Source organism: Terrapene carolina, unplaced genomic scaffold, assembly GCF_002925995.2.
Source record: "Terrapene carolina triunguis isolate 2854851 unplaced genomic scaffold, T_m_triunguis-2.0 Scaffold250, whole genome shotgun sequence".
In the NCBI taxonomy this organism is placed as follows: domain Eukaryota; kingdom Metazoa; phylum Chordata; order Testudines; family Emydidae; genus Terrapene; species Terrapene triunguis.
The window spans coordinates 335597-353717 of record NW_020664601.1 but is presented as its reverse complement, the minus strand read 5'-3'; the positions used below and the strand labels follow the sequence as shown (position 1 = coordinate 353717).

Below are 18121 nucleotides of genomic sequence, written 5' to 3'. Positions count from 1 at the left end.
CTGCCGGTCGCTGTGAGGGCGGCAGTCAGCGGCGTGCCTGCAGGAGGTCCACCGGTCCCGCGGCTTCGGTGACAATTCAGCGGCGGGTACGCCGAAGCCGCGAGACCAGTAGATCACCCGCAGAAAGGCCGCCGAATCCGCGTGACCACGGACCGGCCGCAGGCACACCGCCGAAGGCCGCCTGACTGCCGTGCTTGAGGCGGCAAAAAACATAGAGCCGCCCCTGCTTACATATGACACTCCCACTAATACATCCCAGAATGACAGTTGCCTTTTAAGCAACAGCATCACACTGTCAATTCAGTGATCCACTCTAACTGCCAGATCCTGCAGTACTGCTGCCTAGCCACTTATTCCCGATTTTTTATTTGTGCATTTGATTTTTTCTAAGTGTAGTACTTTGCACTTGTCTTTATTGAATTTCATCTTGTTGATGTCTGACCAATTCTCCAGTATAACACAATTATTTTGAATTACAAACCTGTCCTTTAAAGTGCTTGCAAACCCTTCCAGCTTGGTGGCATCTGCAAATTTTATAATCATACTCTCCCCAGCCCCATCCTCCAAATTAACAACGAAAATATTGAATAGTACTGGTCCCAAGACAGACCCCTGTGGGACCCCACTAGATATATCCCCCAGTTTGACAGCAAACCATTGATAACTACTTTTTGAGTGCAGTTTTGCAACCAGTTGTGCACCCACTTAATAGTAATTTCATCTAAACCTCATTTCCCTAGTTTGCTTAAAGAATATCATGTGTCAAAAGCCTTACTGAAGTCCAGATGTATCACATCTACTGCTACTTTAAATATTGATTTAAACAAAGGCAAATTTCCTACTGTGGGGGATGAGAAACGGAAGGTCTGGGGAGGAAACAACAGAAGCAAATAGTGGCAGAGACAAAGCGATCCTGATACACAATGTTCTAATAATATATTACTAAATTTGCCTCTTGTTTCCTTTTAAAATGCACACACCTAGCGCCCCATGAAATATGTAGCAAACAACCGCGCCCATCAGGAAGATAAAGAGAGATTTCAGGAATTCTTTCATCAGGAAAGCATGAGTAAGAAACAGTGAAAGCAAGCAGAACCCAGAGTGAGCGCTGGAGGCTGCACCAGTACTGGAGGCTTTGGAGATGCCCCCCAGAGAGGAAAGAACCCAAAAGGAGGGGGGGAGGGGTTGATCACAGGCCTCAGTGCTCACACATTTTCTTTGGTCCATGTCTATATTCAAAGTTGAAACAGTTTAACTGTAAATCTATTTAAAACCCGCTTAAACTCATTTTATCGCAATTTAGCTTAATAATAGTAATACCACTCCCTAACTCTTGTATAGTGCTTTTCAGCTACAGATCTGTGGATAAGGAATTGAGTTTAACTGATATAAGCCAGGTTTAAAATCAAATTCAGAGTGTTCACAAAAGAAGATTTTGCACAGATTTAACTAACTCAGTTAGACATCACACCCTCAGTTACATATAGACAAGATCTATTGGTGAGAAGTATTAGCGGCATAATCACATGAGACTTCATCATAATGAAATAGTTCGGGGGTGGGAAATCAGGCAAGGGTTAAATACTACTAACAAATAATAGTAATAATGCTGCATTAAATGAGAGGGATGGAAGTACTGAAACACATGGGCTCTATTCGTGTTTCCTGTTTTCTTTTAGACTGTAAGCTCATTGGTTGGAGGGCTCTCTCTCAATTTACCTAGCATTGGTGCTATTGGCAGCTACCACAATATAAATAATTATAATAATAGGTAGATTCATAGATTCCAAGGCCAGAATGGACCACTATGATCATCTAGTTTGCCCTCCTGTGTAACACAGGCCTTCCCCAAAATGATTCCTAGAGTGTATCTTAATTTAACAATTGTCAGTGATGGAGAAACCACCATGACCCTTGGTAAATTGTTCCAATGGTTAATTACTCTCACTGTTAAACATTTACATTGTATATCTAGTCTGAATTTGTTTAGCTTCAACTTCTAGCCATTGGATCGCCTCTGTCTGCTAGATTGAAGCGCCCATTATTAAATATTTGTTCCCCATATAGGTATTTATAGACTAATCAAGCCACCCCTTCATCTTCTTTGTTAAGCTAAATAGATTGAACTCCTTGAGTCTATTACTGTAAGGCATGCTTTCTAATCCTCTAATCATTCTTGTGGCTCTTTTCTGAACTGTCTCCGATTTATCAACATCCTTCTTGATTTGTGGGCACCAGAGCTGGAGATAGTCAGCTCTCACACCAGTGTCAAATACAGAGGGAAAATAACCTCTCTGCTCCTACTCGAGATTCCCGTTTATGCATTTTAGGATCGCATTAGCACTTTTGGCCCCAGATATACTTTGGGAGCTCATGCTTAGTTGATCATGCTCCCCATATAGATATAGGGAATCATTCAACAACTAGTGAAGCCACTTCCGGGGTGGAATGTGGCTCTATGATCTGTATTAATTAACCTAATATAACATCAGGCCTCCCGTCCATCTGCAGGGACTGACCCTTGGACCTAAAAAGCAGGAGCCCCTACTGCTCGAATTACAGGAGCTTGCACAGTCTGAACACTCTCCATAGCCACTAGAGGGAGACAAAGCACCACTCCATATTAGTGTGGGTTACACCCACAAATACCTGAGCGTGGCTAGGCACCTGGTACGCTCTGACCTCTGCTTAGTACACTAGTCATTAATCTCACTATCACATCATGCTCCCCATGTCTGCTTGTTGAATCCACCTGTTGCCTCTCATCACACAGTTAGACTGTAAGCTCTTTCAGGCAGAGATCAGTGTGTGTGTGTGTGTGTACAGTACCTAGCACAATGGGGTCCTGATTCCTGATGGGCAGCTTTCCACCCACTTCAGTGAGTTCTGGATCAGGCCCTTAGCATGTGCCACTCATTATACTGTAACTGCACGCTGTTACTGAAGTGGCTGTCGCAGCATGCCCTTTAAGAAAGTCAGTGGCATCTTTCTACTCTAGATAAATGCGGGGAATTTACGTGTGACACTCCCATCGAAATGCCAGCAATAGCCATGCATGTGAATCCCACACTTGGCCAGATGAGACTTTATGAAGCTTTCATGTGCGCATGGAGCTTACAGCAAATTAGGGTTGCCAATTTTGGTTGGACGTATTCATCACACGACAATCTTTAATGAAAGATGAATCTTTAATTGCTGGAGACTCCAGGCCAATCCTGGAGAGTTGGCAACCTGAACAGCAAGTTTTAATAGGTGGCAGGTGGCTCTGACTTCCTTTGAGGCTCTTGCTAGACCATTATGCAGAATAAATTCTTTGGCTGTTCTCCTGGGTGCAATGAAATGGTATATTCCCCTGATGCTCCACGGTTATCAATCACGAGTTAAAAATCATTTTATTTTATGGCTTGTCCAGATTCAGTAGAACTCCACGCAGCTTCTCTATGGGAGCTTGTACAAAGCTCTGCCATCCCTCCACAATAACGGATTTTCTGATGGGGCAGCATGCAGGGGCTGCTACCTCAGAAACCAGATGGGGTGTGATTGAATCTATCCCTATAACAGGAGGAGAAAGGGAGGTAGCTCTCACAGCATTACGCTTTCTGACAGAATTTATGAAGCAACACAAGTGCTACAGTTCTCAAGGTGATCCCTCTGTCAGTCACCTCCCCCATTAGAGCTTTCTGTTCTAGGATCCTGGAGGTAAACTGCCAACTCCCTGGGCCAAATCCTGCTCTCATTTACGCCCACGCAACACTTTAGACTTCAGAGAGGTTGCATTAAGTTGCGACCATGGTGCAGTGGTTTCAGGGGAGGTATGAACCGCACATAAAACAGCCCTAAAGTGAACAGAACACAACTGGGGTTTATAGAACACAGCCCATTCTCCAGCAATCCTAAAGCGCTGCACAAAGAGATCCAACAGATATCAGCAGTGTGGGGATTGTAAAGAGAAAGCAGCCGCCCTTGTGAGCTCAGCAGTAATTCACACATACACAGCCTCAGGCACTGGAACTGGCTTTAAAAGCCTTTACCTTCTACCTGGGCAGAGATGAACAGAGGGAACCGTGGGTTAATCTGTCATCTAAAACACTGCAGCAGCCTTTAATGGTACCGCGCTGTTGTTTTATGACTTGCTACTGGCATAGAACAAACTGAAAGCATTAGGTTAGGAATGGGCCTACAACCTGCTGTGGAACTTGAATCCAGGACTTTTGTCGGTGTGTGTGTGCACACATTAGGTGTTCTATATAGGGAGATATAGCAATACAAAGAGATGGGGGGGGGGAAGAAGAGAAAGAGGTTATGGAAGCACATTAGTGTGTGCAGATAATAGTATTTAGATGCACCTATTGACTGTGGACACAGAATCAGAGGCTGGAGCCCCAGATGCTGAACGAAGTCTGATTGTGAAGTGTGGTGCACACCCAGGCAAATATTTCATCAGGTCAAACAAGTGGAATGCGGAATGTGCTAACTGCAACTCCTTTGTTTCTGTTACAGTTTAATGTCTTGACAGCAACATGAGTCTCAAAGGATCTACCAGCAGCCAGCCTGGCTCTGCAAAGTAAGAACCTGAATGACAAAGTTTGACTGAATGGCTCATCCTCAAGAACTGCAATAGATTACTACCTGCCACCACAAACATTAACTTCCACTTCTGGTTCTCCCCCAAGGGCGAGACTCCACTTTCTCCTGCTCACTTACTTGGGTCTCCTCAGCTGGGGCCAGGGAAGATTCCACCTTGCCATGTCCCAATACAGTCTAAACCAAACATGCCATCATGTATCAAGGCTTTGCCACAAAGCACCATGTGGTTTGATCGACACTTTAGAGGGAAGAGAAACCTATGTCTGATTGCCCTGTTTCTGTAGTTCTAGGGTTCGTTCAGGTGCCCACAATTTCTATGTGGCAGATTCAAATTATACTCAGCCTGGATCTACAAAATCTCTCCCTTCTCTCCCTAAAAGCTTCAGCCAACACTGGACAGTAGGGTGCATGTGGCAGTACACTACACAACTCTGAACTGCTGCCTGCCCCAGGAGGGGAAACCAGGACACAGCTCACTATCCTGGCTGGCCCCATTGCTATAGCACCCCCTGGCATCAGGACATTGCATTGCAGGGTACTTTGCTGCTTATGCCCCCCTGTTGACCACCTGTGCTGGCCTGTTGCTGTTTGGATTTTGTGTGGCCATCACCCCTCAAGTTCAGCCCCCTTCCAGGGTAACAGAAATCCAACTGTAAGTCCAAATAAATACCCAGGCTAACAGTTCTTCTGCCCCTCTCAGGCAACCCTGAAGTTCTCTGCCCCCCCCACACCTGGTCCCAGCAGAGTTTCTCCTATGCTGCTTCCTCCCCACCGCAGGTCTCCTCCACTGCATCCCCTCCCTCAGGGATCTCCCTGCTTCTCACAGGCCCTACCTCATGGTTCCCCCACAAGAACCTGACCTGCTCCTTGAGTTATATCCTCCAGCCTAACTGCTGAGAAAGGGGACTCTCCCAGCTCCTCTCTGAGGAGGAGTTCACAGCTCTGTTTATGTAGTCCTCTCTCTGATCCCTCACAGCGGGGACCAGGCATTATAATTAAGTCTCCATCACATTCAGCTGGGGAATAGCTGTCTGGTCACAGACAAGGCTGAGCCCAGCTTGCCTTAAAGGGCAAGCCAGCCTGTGACAAAGCCCTACAGACTAGAAGGGACCAGCAGATGCTGGGAGAACAAAGAGAGAAAAATGGGTGATGGTCAGTGGTGGAAGATCCATACATCTGTTGACTTAGGCAGGGGGTCCTCTGCCCTTTCTAGGTCTGACCTGTCTGAAGGGAAAGCCAGTGGGCTACTCTTTGGAGTGAGCGAAACCTCAAACAGGAGTAGGTCAGATCCCCTCCCCTCACAAAAATGAGATCTCTCCAACAACAGACTGTGCAAACATGATGGCATTCAAGCTTCCTGCAAGGCTTCCCAGCTTGTTGCAATCAGAGGCATCACTGGAGAATTGGTGTCAGTGACTGATACTCCTCCAGCTCACCAGGCAGGGTCCTGATAACTACCTCACTTACACACTAACGCAAGCTGATGTGAAAAACCCATTGCCGTTTGCCATTAAGCTGGTTTGAAAAGCCCATTGCCGTTTGCCATTCAAGCACTAGACCAGATCAATTGGTTACCATCTGTATTGCTCAAATGAATCACATAATGAATCCTGTAAAAAAATAAAAAAAACAACAACAAATTTTTTTAGATTTATTGTTTATTTGCTCCTTTTCTTTCCTTTTGCAGCAGCAGCTTGGGCAAAGCAGATGGTGCTTCGAGAATGAGTGCAAAAGATTTATACGGTAAGTCACCACCACTGATACACTAGGCTGCTGCTGAGATTTGCCTGAGTAAAGATTGCCAGGTTCAAACTGGAAGCAGGGAAAGCTGAAGGCATCTTTATTGCATGGCTTCCTGTTTGTATCTCATGGTGTGACAGTGTGGGGTGGTTGTGAGATGAACTGACATGGACACGTCACAATTCACCTTTAAGGGGCTTTTCATTTTCCAATGAAGCATCCAGTAGAAGAAGCTACTGCAGACAGGATGCCAGACTAGACAAGCCATGGGTCTGTTCCAATACTGTTTCCTATACTTCTCCCTGCTGAGGTGCTATGTGGCAGGAAACAGGCAGACGACATCTGTTTTCCTATACACCATGTTTACAGCAGGTTTTCATGACATGGTGGCAGAAAGGCACATGTCCTCTCTGCACTAGCGGTCATGCCATTGCAACCACTTAGTGCAGCCACTCTGATAGGGGCTGCCACTCCCGTATTAATTTTGCTAGTGTTACAAGCCTGTGCAAAGCAGACACACTTCCACATTATCCCTAAAGTTCTCTGGTTGATTTAGCCAGACAACCAGGTTCTCAAAAGTGCGAAGCTAAAAAAGACTGTTGTGAGCAGGTTAATGATTATACTCGTTAATTACTCAGTACACCATGAAAAGTCAATGCCCTCTGAAGCTTTCAAAGAAGAGAGAGTTTACAAGGGATCATTTTCTAGAGGACAAGAAGAGCTTCAGATGAACATGCCGGGCCAGATCCTCAGCTGGTGTAAATTGACATAGCCACATTGAAGTCAATGGACCTACATATAAAAGCATTGTATCAGAGCTAGGTATTAATCATCATTACTGATGGATCTCAGGCCTGGTCTACACTACGGGATTAATTCGGATTTAGCAGCGTTAATCCGAATTAACCCTTCACCCGTCCACACTACAGAGCCAGTTAATTCGAATTAAAGGGCCCTTTAAATTGATTTCTGTACTCCACCTCGACGAACGGAGTAGAGCCTAAATCGATTTTGTTAATTCGAATTAGGGTTAGTGTGGCCGCACACCACCGAATTACTGTGTTTAAATTAATGGGGTAGTGTGGCCGCACACCACCGAATTAATGTGGTTAAAAACCGAATTAAGGTGCTTAGTGTGGCCGCGCACAATCGAATTTATACAACCTGTTTCCCAAATTCGAATTATCTAAATTCGGATTAATCCTGTAGTGTAGACATACCCTCAGCTGATTTACACTAGCTGAGGATCTGGTCCACACTATGTAGTGATGGCCTGAACAAGCAAGGGGAGGGGGTGAGAAGAGAAATCTTCTCCTCCACCCAGTTCAGCTAGGAAGATAAAAGCTCCTTAGTTTGGGGTACTCTAGCTGTGGTCTGGAAAGCCTTCTGTGTGTAGAATTCTCATTGACTTCATTAGCAGGATCTGGGCACAGGTATGTAACGTTAGTTTTGTGAGTGCAATGTGATGGGTGCAGATATAAAAGCCAGAATAGAACAGAACAGGGCTTTTCTGATTTTGCTTTCCAGCTGCAAAATTACTAAACAACCTTGTGGAATTCTGGCAATTCTTCTGTTCTGGGTTTTTGTAGACTATCAAAGCATTCCAGCAGCAATTCAATGAGTTGCTCAGACTCGATTAGAAACTTGCCTTTGCCTACTGGTTGCCTGAGATATTTTCACTGTAAAGTGATCGTGGTCACAGGTGGGGTGCCTGGGATATTTGTCGCTCTAGAGCAGGGGTCGGCAACCTTTCAGAAGTGGTCTGCCGAGTCTTCATTTATTCACTCTCATTTAAGGTTTCGCGTGCCAGTAATACATTTTAATGTTTTTAGAAGGTCTCTTTCTATAAGTCTATAACATATAACTAAACTATTGTTGTATGTAAAGTAAATAAGGTTTTTAAAATGTTTAAAAAGCTTCATTTAAAATTAAATTAAAATGCAGAGCCCCCCGGACCGGTGGCCAGGACCCGGGCAGTGTGAGTGCCACTGAAAATCAGCTTGCGTGCCGCCTTCGGCACACGTGCCATCGGTTGCCTACCCCTGGTCTAGAGTGGCCTCCGTTGCAGACTGGTTGCCTGGAGATTTGTCACTGTAAAGTGACCTCAGCCTGGGATAGTGTCACTGTGAGTGACCTCCTTGGCTGAAGGGCTGAGTACTTAGCTTAGCGGATAAAGTGTTGAACAAAGTAATCATTAATCATTTAGATTAGCTCCAAGTGTAAAGGGAGGAGATAAATTCATGCTATTTGCACCACTCACTGACTATTTGTGGCCTAATTTCTGTCTGCAGAGAAAGTGCATGGGTTATTCTATTGGTCACTTGTCTGGTGATTAAATAACATGTGCTTGACTGGGAAAAAGAAGTGCTAATGCATTGGACTAGTTGGACTTTATTCTCATTTGCACTAAGGCCCCTTTACACAGTGTAAGGGGGCCATAGTGCCCCCCTGTTATGTTTTGTAACTCCTATGTTATTCTATTTTTAACTGTATGTTGAAGGTACCCAGAGCTTGGCTGGGGAGGGCAGTTTTCGGTGGTGCAAAGATTTCAGTCTAAAAGCCTCCTACAGTAAATACCTTGATCTTATTTTAGTCTCCTCTGAATATTGGTCAAAATAAAAATTAAACTGAAAGTTGAAAATAACGTATTTTAAACATTTCATGTACTAAGGCCACTTTCCTTAAGACAGATATCCACCAACCATGTGAATGCATCACAGAACTGAGACTTATTAGCTAATCAACATGCGGGTGTTAAAATACTGGCTTTGTGCCCCTCCATAGGGACACTGGCAGCTCTAAAATAGCTTTACTGCCCACAACTGGAAATGGAAAATAAGTAGCCAATGGTTTGGCAAACACTCCCAAAGCATCCATACTCTCTGTAAAACAAATTTGTTCTCAAAAACAGAAGTCAATCACAACACTTAGGTGAAACGTGCCTTGCTTTTTTGTGACGCTGCCCCAAAAGCAATTCTTGTTACAAATTCACCGACACTGAGAGGTTAAATGACAAGTTCTGGCATCCCACAGCAGGTCTGTGGCAGAGCTGGGAATAGGATCCAGGGCTCCGCCCTCCCAGCCCCGTGCAAGACTACATTGCTTGTATATGAATGAGGTATGCCTTCTGTGTGCTTACTTTTCTGCCAAAAAACCCTCAGTGGTTAGACACCTATCTGTCTCTCCTGCTTTATTGACCTGTATAGGCAACACTTTATAAATGTCATTTAGGATGTCAGAGGTGCTGTACCCAAGTAAATAGAGCACTGAACTCAGACTTGGGAGACCTAGATGCTATTCGTGGCTTGGCCAGCAGCCTGCTAGATCATCTTGGGCAAATCACATTACTGCTCTGTGCCTCAGTTTCCCTGCCCGTGAAATGGGGATGATGACACCGACCTTCTTTGTAAATCACTGTTTAATAGTAGATCTCAAAACACTTTACAAAGGAGGCGTTGCATTAACCCTCTTTCTTTTTGCATGTAGTTACCCTCAATCTGATGGGGATTTAAATAGGCTGATTCTAATAGCACTAAGAGGAATTTCTCCCACACATCCATCCTCATACCCTATTCACTGATGAAATAACAATAATAATAATGCAAAAACGAAACAAACAAACAAAATCCCGAGGTTAATGCAACATTAAATGTTAGAACGTAAGAACATAAACACGGCCATACTGGGTCAGACCAAAGGCCCATCTAGCCCAGTATCCTGTCTTCCAACAGTGGCAGGTGCTTCAGAGGGAATGAACAGAACAGGTAATCATCAAATGATCCATTCCTGTCGCCCATTCCCAGCTTCTGCTGTAAAATCAAACACTCAAAAGTCAGGAAATTCTGAAAGTTACATTTTCTCCTGCAATGTAAAGTTGGCCATCTGCTCATCCTGTCTGCCTAGTATGAATTCCTACACGTAAGTTTACATTTAACAGGAAGGATTAGGATTAGGATGTCCCGGTTTTATAGGGACAGTCCTGATTTTGGGGTCTTTTTCTTATATAGGCTCCTATTTCCCCCCCCCCACCCCACCCTGTTCCAATTTTTCACACTTGCTGTCTGGTCACCCTAGGAAGGATAGGAAAAGAGAATACCATGGGCAGAATCACTGGTACAATCCGGCTGCTTTGCATCACCAGGCATCCAGAGTATACTAGCAAACCTGGCCCTGTGTATGTGCCTTGTGTGTGAACAGTATATGGTCAGCATCTCCTTCAGAGTCAACTAGCATAGCCGTGCCATGATCAAATAAAGAGTAAAACACAGTCTCTCCTTTGCTCAGCCCCAAGTTCTGGAAGGGTCTCTGGCCGCATTTATAGAAAGCACCTTGGCTAGCCAGACAGCAGGTAGAAGGACAGATAGCTATCATGTTGCTGCCTTAGTCAACGCACAGGGCAGACAGCTGAATAAATGTTAATGCGCACCATGAATAAATAAAGCTGCTTCTCTGCTTACTGGCTTCTGTTCTGAACCTAGATGAAAGGACATTGAGGGAAATCCATTGTATTCTTGGCAATCCCGAGAGAGAGGCTGGGAAGGAAGTACTTTAAAATAATGAGTAGTTTACACAACCGGCTTATTGCTGTCTTGGTGGTTGCATTAGCCGGCAGCCTCCTACTGATCTAAATTGTTTTCAAGGCTTAATAAATAATACTGTACCCATTCAAGGATTATCCACTGAACCCAGGGGGAAAAGGGACTGATCCTAAGATAACTGCAACTAAGGGGCGGGTCTCTCTATTGACTTCAGTGGGCTTTGAATCAGGCCTTAAGAGAATATTCTAGTCTATATAAGTACTTATACTGTGATCATATGAGCACCTTCCAGTAGTACATAAGCAGCATGACTCACATCAGTCACCCCTTCCCGATTGTCTGTACACCATACTGATCTACTTGTGCCTAGAGAAGAACTAAGACTAATGCCTATAAAATGGAAGGGGCATTTCACAGCCTGTAACTGTGCCCATAGCAAGAAGTTTCTGTGCTGTCTTATCATGGAGCCCAAGCTTTGAGAGTGCTGAGCACTTTGCCTGCTGCAGATTAACCAGCTGATGAAACCGTTAACTTGAGGAGTGACAGCCTGGCAGCCGCGATCACTCGATACTAAAAGCAGTTTGTAATTGAAGAAAGGTTTCTGGGCTGTAACAGAACACTGGGCACGACGGGCCCAGTCATTCCCACCTGCCTGGCTTAGGCAAATGACACCATCTGCCTGGAGGTGCTTTGCTTCAGGCAGGGGTTCTCAACCTTTTTCTTTCTGCCCCCCCCCCCCCAACATGCTATAAAGCTCCACAGCCCACCTTTGCCACAACAACTGGTTTTCTGCAAATAAAACCCAGGGCTGGCAGTATGAGGTAGCAAGCAGGGCAACTGCCTGGGGCCCCCCACCACAGGGGCCCCCTTGCAGCTAAGTTGCTCAGGCTTTGGCTTCAGCCCCAAGTGGCAGGGCTCAAGGACCCAGGCTTCAGCCCCATGCAGTGGGGCTCTATCTTTCTGCCCTGGGCCCCAGCGAGTCTAATGCTGGCCCTGCTTGGCGGCCCCTCTGAAACCTGCTCGTGGCCCCCCAGAGGGCCCCGGACCCTTGGTTGAGAACCACTGGCTTAAGGCACAGGTTGATGTGCTGTAGCCAGGAGACTCTGAACAGGGGCAGACTGCACCCAATCTATGGTGATCCATTGGCAGCACAGTCTCCATGGAGAAGTGCCACTGTAGGATCCCTGGCACATAAGAGACCTCATGTCCTCATTGGCTGCGTGGAATGTACTACAGGTTAAAGATTAAATTACAACCCCACGGATCAGAGACTGGTTTCCACAGTTACACAGCCACAGTATCCAGAGCGAAGCTGATTTCAGTTATCCAACAGCCAGAGCTCTTTGGGAGACTTGAGTTCAATATCTGAGCCTAGCAGATAGTTGCATGGGCTGGGAGCTCTGAAGAGGGAAGTGAGTGATCTGAATTGGAAAGGTTTGGTTGAGTTGGGTGTGCATGAGTTAAGGGTCAGCTCAGTTCGTATTTTTCCCAAGCTGACTTGCCTTCTCCCTAGACAGAGCAGAGTGCAGCAAAGCGCTAGATAAGTGGCAGTTGCTGGTTCTCAAGAGCAGAACAAAACGTTTAATGGAATCATCAAGGTCATGATTCCTCAACTGGCTGCCCACATGCAGAGCCCTGTGCCCATGTGGAGCCCAGGTGTCCATTTGCATGGACCAGCTTTCAGGATCAGGGTTCTACTGAATAACTGCACAGTCCTATAGTCCTAATCCTTGTCCTCCCCCTACCCCAATTTTGACTGGTTTTGCCCCTCACTTTGAGTGTGTCTACACTGCAATCTGAGGTGTGACTGCAGCACAGGTAGATGTGCCCACTTCAGCACAGTCTAGCAACATGAGTACATATCCATGGTACCTGGTGTGCTTGAACAGCCCACACTGCTGCATTTACGCTGCTGGTTTTAGCCATGCGAGCGCTGGTTTGTCTACCCTGCTGCAGCCTCACTTTGGACTGCAGTGTAGACATACTCTTTGTGTCTTCTGTGAATTTATCTTGTACTTTCCTCTGGGCAGGGATTGTCTCTTTATTTGTTCTCTTGAGGAACCTAACATGGTATCAGACACTCGAAAATAATGACGTCAATTCCAGCTCTGTTATAAAAATGGGGTGGGGACGAGAATCAGTGTTCAACTGGTGGAACTGAACAAACAGGCCATAAAAGAAATGTCATTTTCTAACTTCTAACACGGGCTGATAAACAGCAGCATAAATGAAAATAAATGGCCCAGTTGATCCTCAGCTGGTATAAATTAGCACAGATCCATTGACATCAGTGGTGTTACGTGCATTCACACCAGCCAAAGATCTGGCTCCAAAAGCACAAAGCTCTAAAAATTGCCTTGAGACTATCTTTTTCATAAAGCTGGGTAGAAAATAGCCATTAGTTATTGATTAGTTAGCATGTTGGACAACAACAAGAGTGATTATTCAGCATTAGTTACTGGTTATCTCCTGTATAGAACCATGGGCTTGTTAATTATTTCAGCTGAGCTACATGTGACATTCACATGAATATAAATGGATACACTGCGACTGCGCACATGAAATATTTCCTCCCCCCAAGAAAATTCCACATCTTTCACACGGGTTTAATATGTGTAGTTAATGTCTGCAATGTAAGACAAAGAGCATTGATTCAATAAACAGAGCTCAACCAACATTTTCGTTTAGTGCATTTAGGCCATGATTCAGGAAAACACCTAAGCATAAGGCCATCCCAGTTCAGGACATAACCGGCACATGCACTACTTGAACTTAAGCTCATGCTTAAAAGTAAACCACATGCTTAAGCCCTGTCTTGAATTGGGATGCTTTTCTGAATCAGGGTCTTAATTTGGCTCCCAGTTTTGGGGACGAAAGCAGAACTCTGTCCCAGAGACCACCAAAGAGCAGACTTTGATAAGTTACAGCTATTCATATTAGCAAGAAATCTCTCCCCATCCCACAAAATGAACGCAGCACTCATAAAAGTACACTGGCTATTAAGAGCCTTGGAGACTTAACCTAATTTCTCACTCCAGCTCATTTATCTCCTCAGGCCCCTTCTTTCCTGGTTCTTTGCCCTGAATGGTGTTGGGTGGGGAGGTGTCAGTGAAGTACATGCTTAAGTTTGCTTCCAATAGGTACGAGGAAGAAAGAAAAACATGCCTCTTTGTGATCATACACTTATGAGAGGATTAGTGCACTTCCTGTTCAGCAGCATGTCTAGTGCGTAGAGCACTGAAAAGGGAATCAAGACTCAGGGTACAATGTGTATAGTGGGGGTGCTGAGAGCCATTGAACCAAACTGTAAACCTGTTATATAATGGAAACCACTTAAAGCCAGGGGTGTGACAGCACCCCCAGCACCCCTAGTTCCAGCACCTAGGTCAAAATTCCAGGATTCAGTTTCCCTTTCTGTCACTGGACTTGGGCAAGTCACTTAATCTCTCTGTGTGCCTGTTTCCGCATCCATAGAAGTGACTGTCACAATTCATTAACGTGACTGGGGGGAAGAGGTGGTATTTCTATGAATAAAAAGTCAGTATACACACTGCTGCATACTTTTGTCATCATCATTAAGAGAACTGGGCTGCAATTCAGGCTATAGTGACTGCACAAACTGCCAGCAGAGGTTCTCCGTTGAAACGATCATTTTAAAGGAATGATGTCAGAGGTCCAGAAAAAAATAATAGTCACTTCCTTAGTGGGGAAGAATTGCTGTCCTCTAATTCCATTGCAGCTTATTAGCAGACAGTCATTTTGTATATGTAACGTGATTGTAAAGTATTATTATTTAATAGGAATTGACTGACTTAGCATGACTTTTTTCAGCAAATTGTGAACCAGGATTTTCTCATATGTAACACATCACTAAATTACATTACAGGGTGATGTAAATATTTGTCCCAGAGAGTGGCCAGCGTGAGCACAGGGACTGCTTCCTGAATGTGCCCCCTGGGGTGCAAGTCAACCCACGGGAGGCTGGGAGGGGGCAGGGCCATGGGGCTTACACTTCTCACTTGGGGTCCTGACCCTCCCCCTGGGGCAGAGTCACTCCACACTGCCCCCAATGCAGGGCTGTGGCTAAATCTGGCTCTTAATATGTGGGAAGTGCTTTGAGATCCTTGGGCACAGGGCACAATGAAAGTAACAACATTGTCTCCAATGGTTCCCTACCCTATCGTTATGACTGACATGGGTAGTTTTCTGGCGCCATATATGCCCCCACCCCAGTGCCTAACGTCTCTAGCCAATAAGATGCTGTTCATGTTCACCTTTATGGGTCTGAATATTCTAGTCTCACTATGTTAATTTCTGCCTAGCCCAGTAAGAACAATACTCAGGAGGAAGAACGCTGTACTCATCAGGATTGATGCAGCATTCTCCCACCTGCTGGCCATGCAATTCCTACCTTCAGCTCTGATCAGGGGTCCAATGGTTAGTGCACTGGTCTGGGAACCAGGAGACCTGGGATGCATTTTACCAACCTGTTTGCATCCACTTGGCAGCAAAGAGTCTGCTCCTATCTGCAGCAGGCAGCTCTCCACTCTGATCAGCATTCAGAGCTCTGCATTGCTTGGCCAAGTCACTTCAGCTCTCTGTGCTTTCCTCCCACCCTTTATCTGTCTTGTCTATTTAGACTGCAAACAGCTTCAGGGCAGGGATTGTCTCTCACTATGTTTGTGCAGTGCCTGTCACAATGGGGCTCTAATCTCATTTGGGAATGCTAGGCTGAGGCCGCAGGTTGCCCATCACTGCTCTACTGTGTGTAAATAGTAATCAAGAGGACACAGCCTTTTGAAGCTGTGCCACTTAAACTTTCCCAGGGCCTGGTTGCCGTGTGTTTATGCCCCCGTGGAAGTTGGTGCTGGAGCTGATCTGGTTTCATGGAGCTGCGCCACTGGAATGCCTAGGCACACTAATTCCGTCTTTCCCCACTGGCTTTGAATGACTACATTGTTCAGATCAACGTCTCCGGCTGTGCCACTGCAGTCTCTCTCTTCATGTTTCCTTTCCTACCACAGATCTCAGCTTCACGTTACCCCTTGCTTTCCCCTGCTGCAATGCAGCTCTCCTCTTACTGACAACCTTTCCTCTTAAAGCCTCGCTCACCCTTTCGTTTTTCCCTACACCATCTGAAAACGGAGCTTTTTGAAAGAAGAAGGCAGCATCCTTTGGGCAGTAATCTAGCTGTTTGCCAGTGGTGGGTGAACCTCCATGTATTTACTCAGTTCAGCTCCCGTAGGCTTGGATCGGTATCTGAATGCACCCAAATCCATGGTCATCACCCTGCTGCCCCATTATTTGTATGACAGTAGCATCTCTAGGGGCCCCAACCAAAGGCTAGGGACCGAGAGGGAACAAGAAAATAGCCTCTGTCCCAGAGAGCTCACTGTGTGAAGCAGCAGAGTAGCTGCTGTTGTGAAGTAAGGTTGTGGGAAATGGCAGGAGAATTCAGACAGCAATGCAGGGCCCTGAAAGGTATGTCCACACTTACCTCCGGAGTGATCAATCCAGCGGGGGTCTCCGTCTCCCGTCGACTCCGGTACTCCACCAGTAGGCGGAGTCGACAGGGGAGCGGCAGCAGTCGACCTATTGCAGTGAAGACACCGCGGTAAGTAGCTCTAAGTATGTCGGGAGGGATAGCTCAGTGGTTTGAGCATTGGCCTGCTAAACCCAGGGTTGTGAGTTCAATCCTTGAGGGGGCCACTTAGGGATCTGGGGCAAAATCAGTACTTGGTCCTGCTAGTGAAGGCAGGGGGCTGGACTCTATGACCTTTCAAGCTCCCTTCCAGTTCTAGGAGATAGGATATCTCCATTAATTTATGCTATTTTCGTAGCTGAAGCTGCGTAACTTAGACCAACTTATCTCGCCCCACACCCCCGCCCCCAGTGTAGACCAGGCCTGAATGCTGAACAGAGCAGAGAGCTGCCTGCTGCAGACAGAAGCAGACTCTGGTTTCTGTGCTGCTAGGTAGAAGCAAAGTATGTATTTGTTTGACCCAAGTTCTCCTTACATTAATAGGGAAAGCACCACACAGTCTAGGACATAAAAGAGCTTTCTGTGCTTCCCAGCCTTCTCCCACCCTCCCCCCAATACCTTTCTCCAGCTTCCCCAATTGCAAACAGGTCCCTGCTGCTCCCTCATGTCCCTCACCAATGCTCCCTTTTTAGGCTGGACATGGGTAGTTTTCTGGCTCTGTATGCCCTCCCTAGAGAGCCTAATGTCTCTAGCCAAATACAATGCTGTTCACTTCCCTATGATCCAAATTCTGCCCTCAGTTACACACACCCAAATCCCACTGAGTTGCAGGTGTAGCCAAGGGCAGAAGCTGGCCTGCTGTTAATATTTCCTAGGGAGAGAGAGGGCTCTGTGTTCTAACCCCCTCTCTCCTGGCCTCTGGCTGGCTGCTTTCTTCAACCTGTGTGCGTTCAGCCGTGTTCCACAGCCCATTGCTGCTTGTCTCTCTGGAGATGCCCCAGAGCTCCTGAGATCTGCTGAGACCTCTAGAGGCTGATGGTTCTGGTGGGACAGCTATCCAAGCTGATGTGAACCCCAGAAAGTATTACTCTAGCTCTGATTTTTTTCAAGCCAGTCCATCCATCCTATTGTTTCATCTTGAAGCCACAGTCGGATGATATTAGGTCAGACTTGCTGCTGCTGCGGCTGAGATCTGCTCAGCACAACAGGTTGGGGAGCTCCCTAATTCTTTGCCCAGAGTTGCCCTGATCACTGCCCTGACACAGGCTAGAGCAGCCCATGGGCTGCTCTAACCCACATCAGCTGGCAGTGGTCCCCAAGGGACCATTGTGACTACATCACAGATAATCAGGTGGTGATGATTGGTGAGGTGGACCTGTGAAGTTGTTCTGACTCTTGCAACACCCAGCCTTCATCCCCAGGCTTCTCTTCTGCACAGTTCAAAGGGGAGTGGACAGGATTTCTTTCCAAGGTTTTATAATGGTACAAGCAAGAATTTTTTCTCATTGTAACTTTTAAAAAAAACACTGGCTTTTTTACTGGAATGAAAAGTATTGGGAAAATATTCATTTTGGTCAAAACTTTCCTTCTGTTATCTTGCTGTTAAAAACAAAAAACATTTTTTTCAATTCAAATTTTTGGTTTTTGGTAAAAACATTCAGTTTTTGAAAATTTTTACCAAACACCCCCCCCCCCCCCCCAAAAATATATTTATAACTTTTTTTTTTTTTTTTTTAAATTCTGTTTCATTTCCCCCCCCCCCATATAATCCATG

The 18121-nt window shown here is 45.8% G+C and overlaps 1 protein-coding gene across 2 annotated transcripts in view; it reads left to right on the top strand.

Moving 5' to 3' along the window:
• Positions 1 to 18121, top strand: part of EPS8L2 (EPS8 like 2) — a 131812-nt gene that overhangs the window by 39548 nt on the left and 74143 nt on the right. For both annotated transcript variants that reach the window (XM_029912833.1, XM_026657619.2), the window contains exons 2-3: positions 4501 to 4564; positions 6275 to 6330. In XM_029912833.1, coding sequence (XP_029768693.1) covers positions 4521 to 4564; positions 6275 to 6330 — 100 coding nt within the window. In that variant the 5' untranslated portion in view covers positions 4501 to 4520. The remainder of the gene's footprint in view (positions 1 to 4500; positions 4565 to 6274; positions 6331 to 18121) is intronic.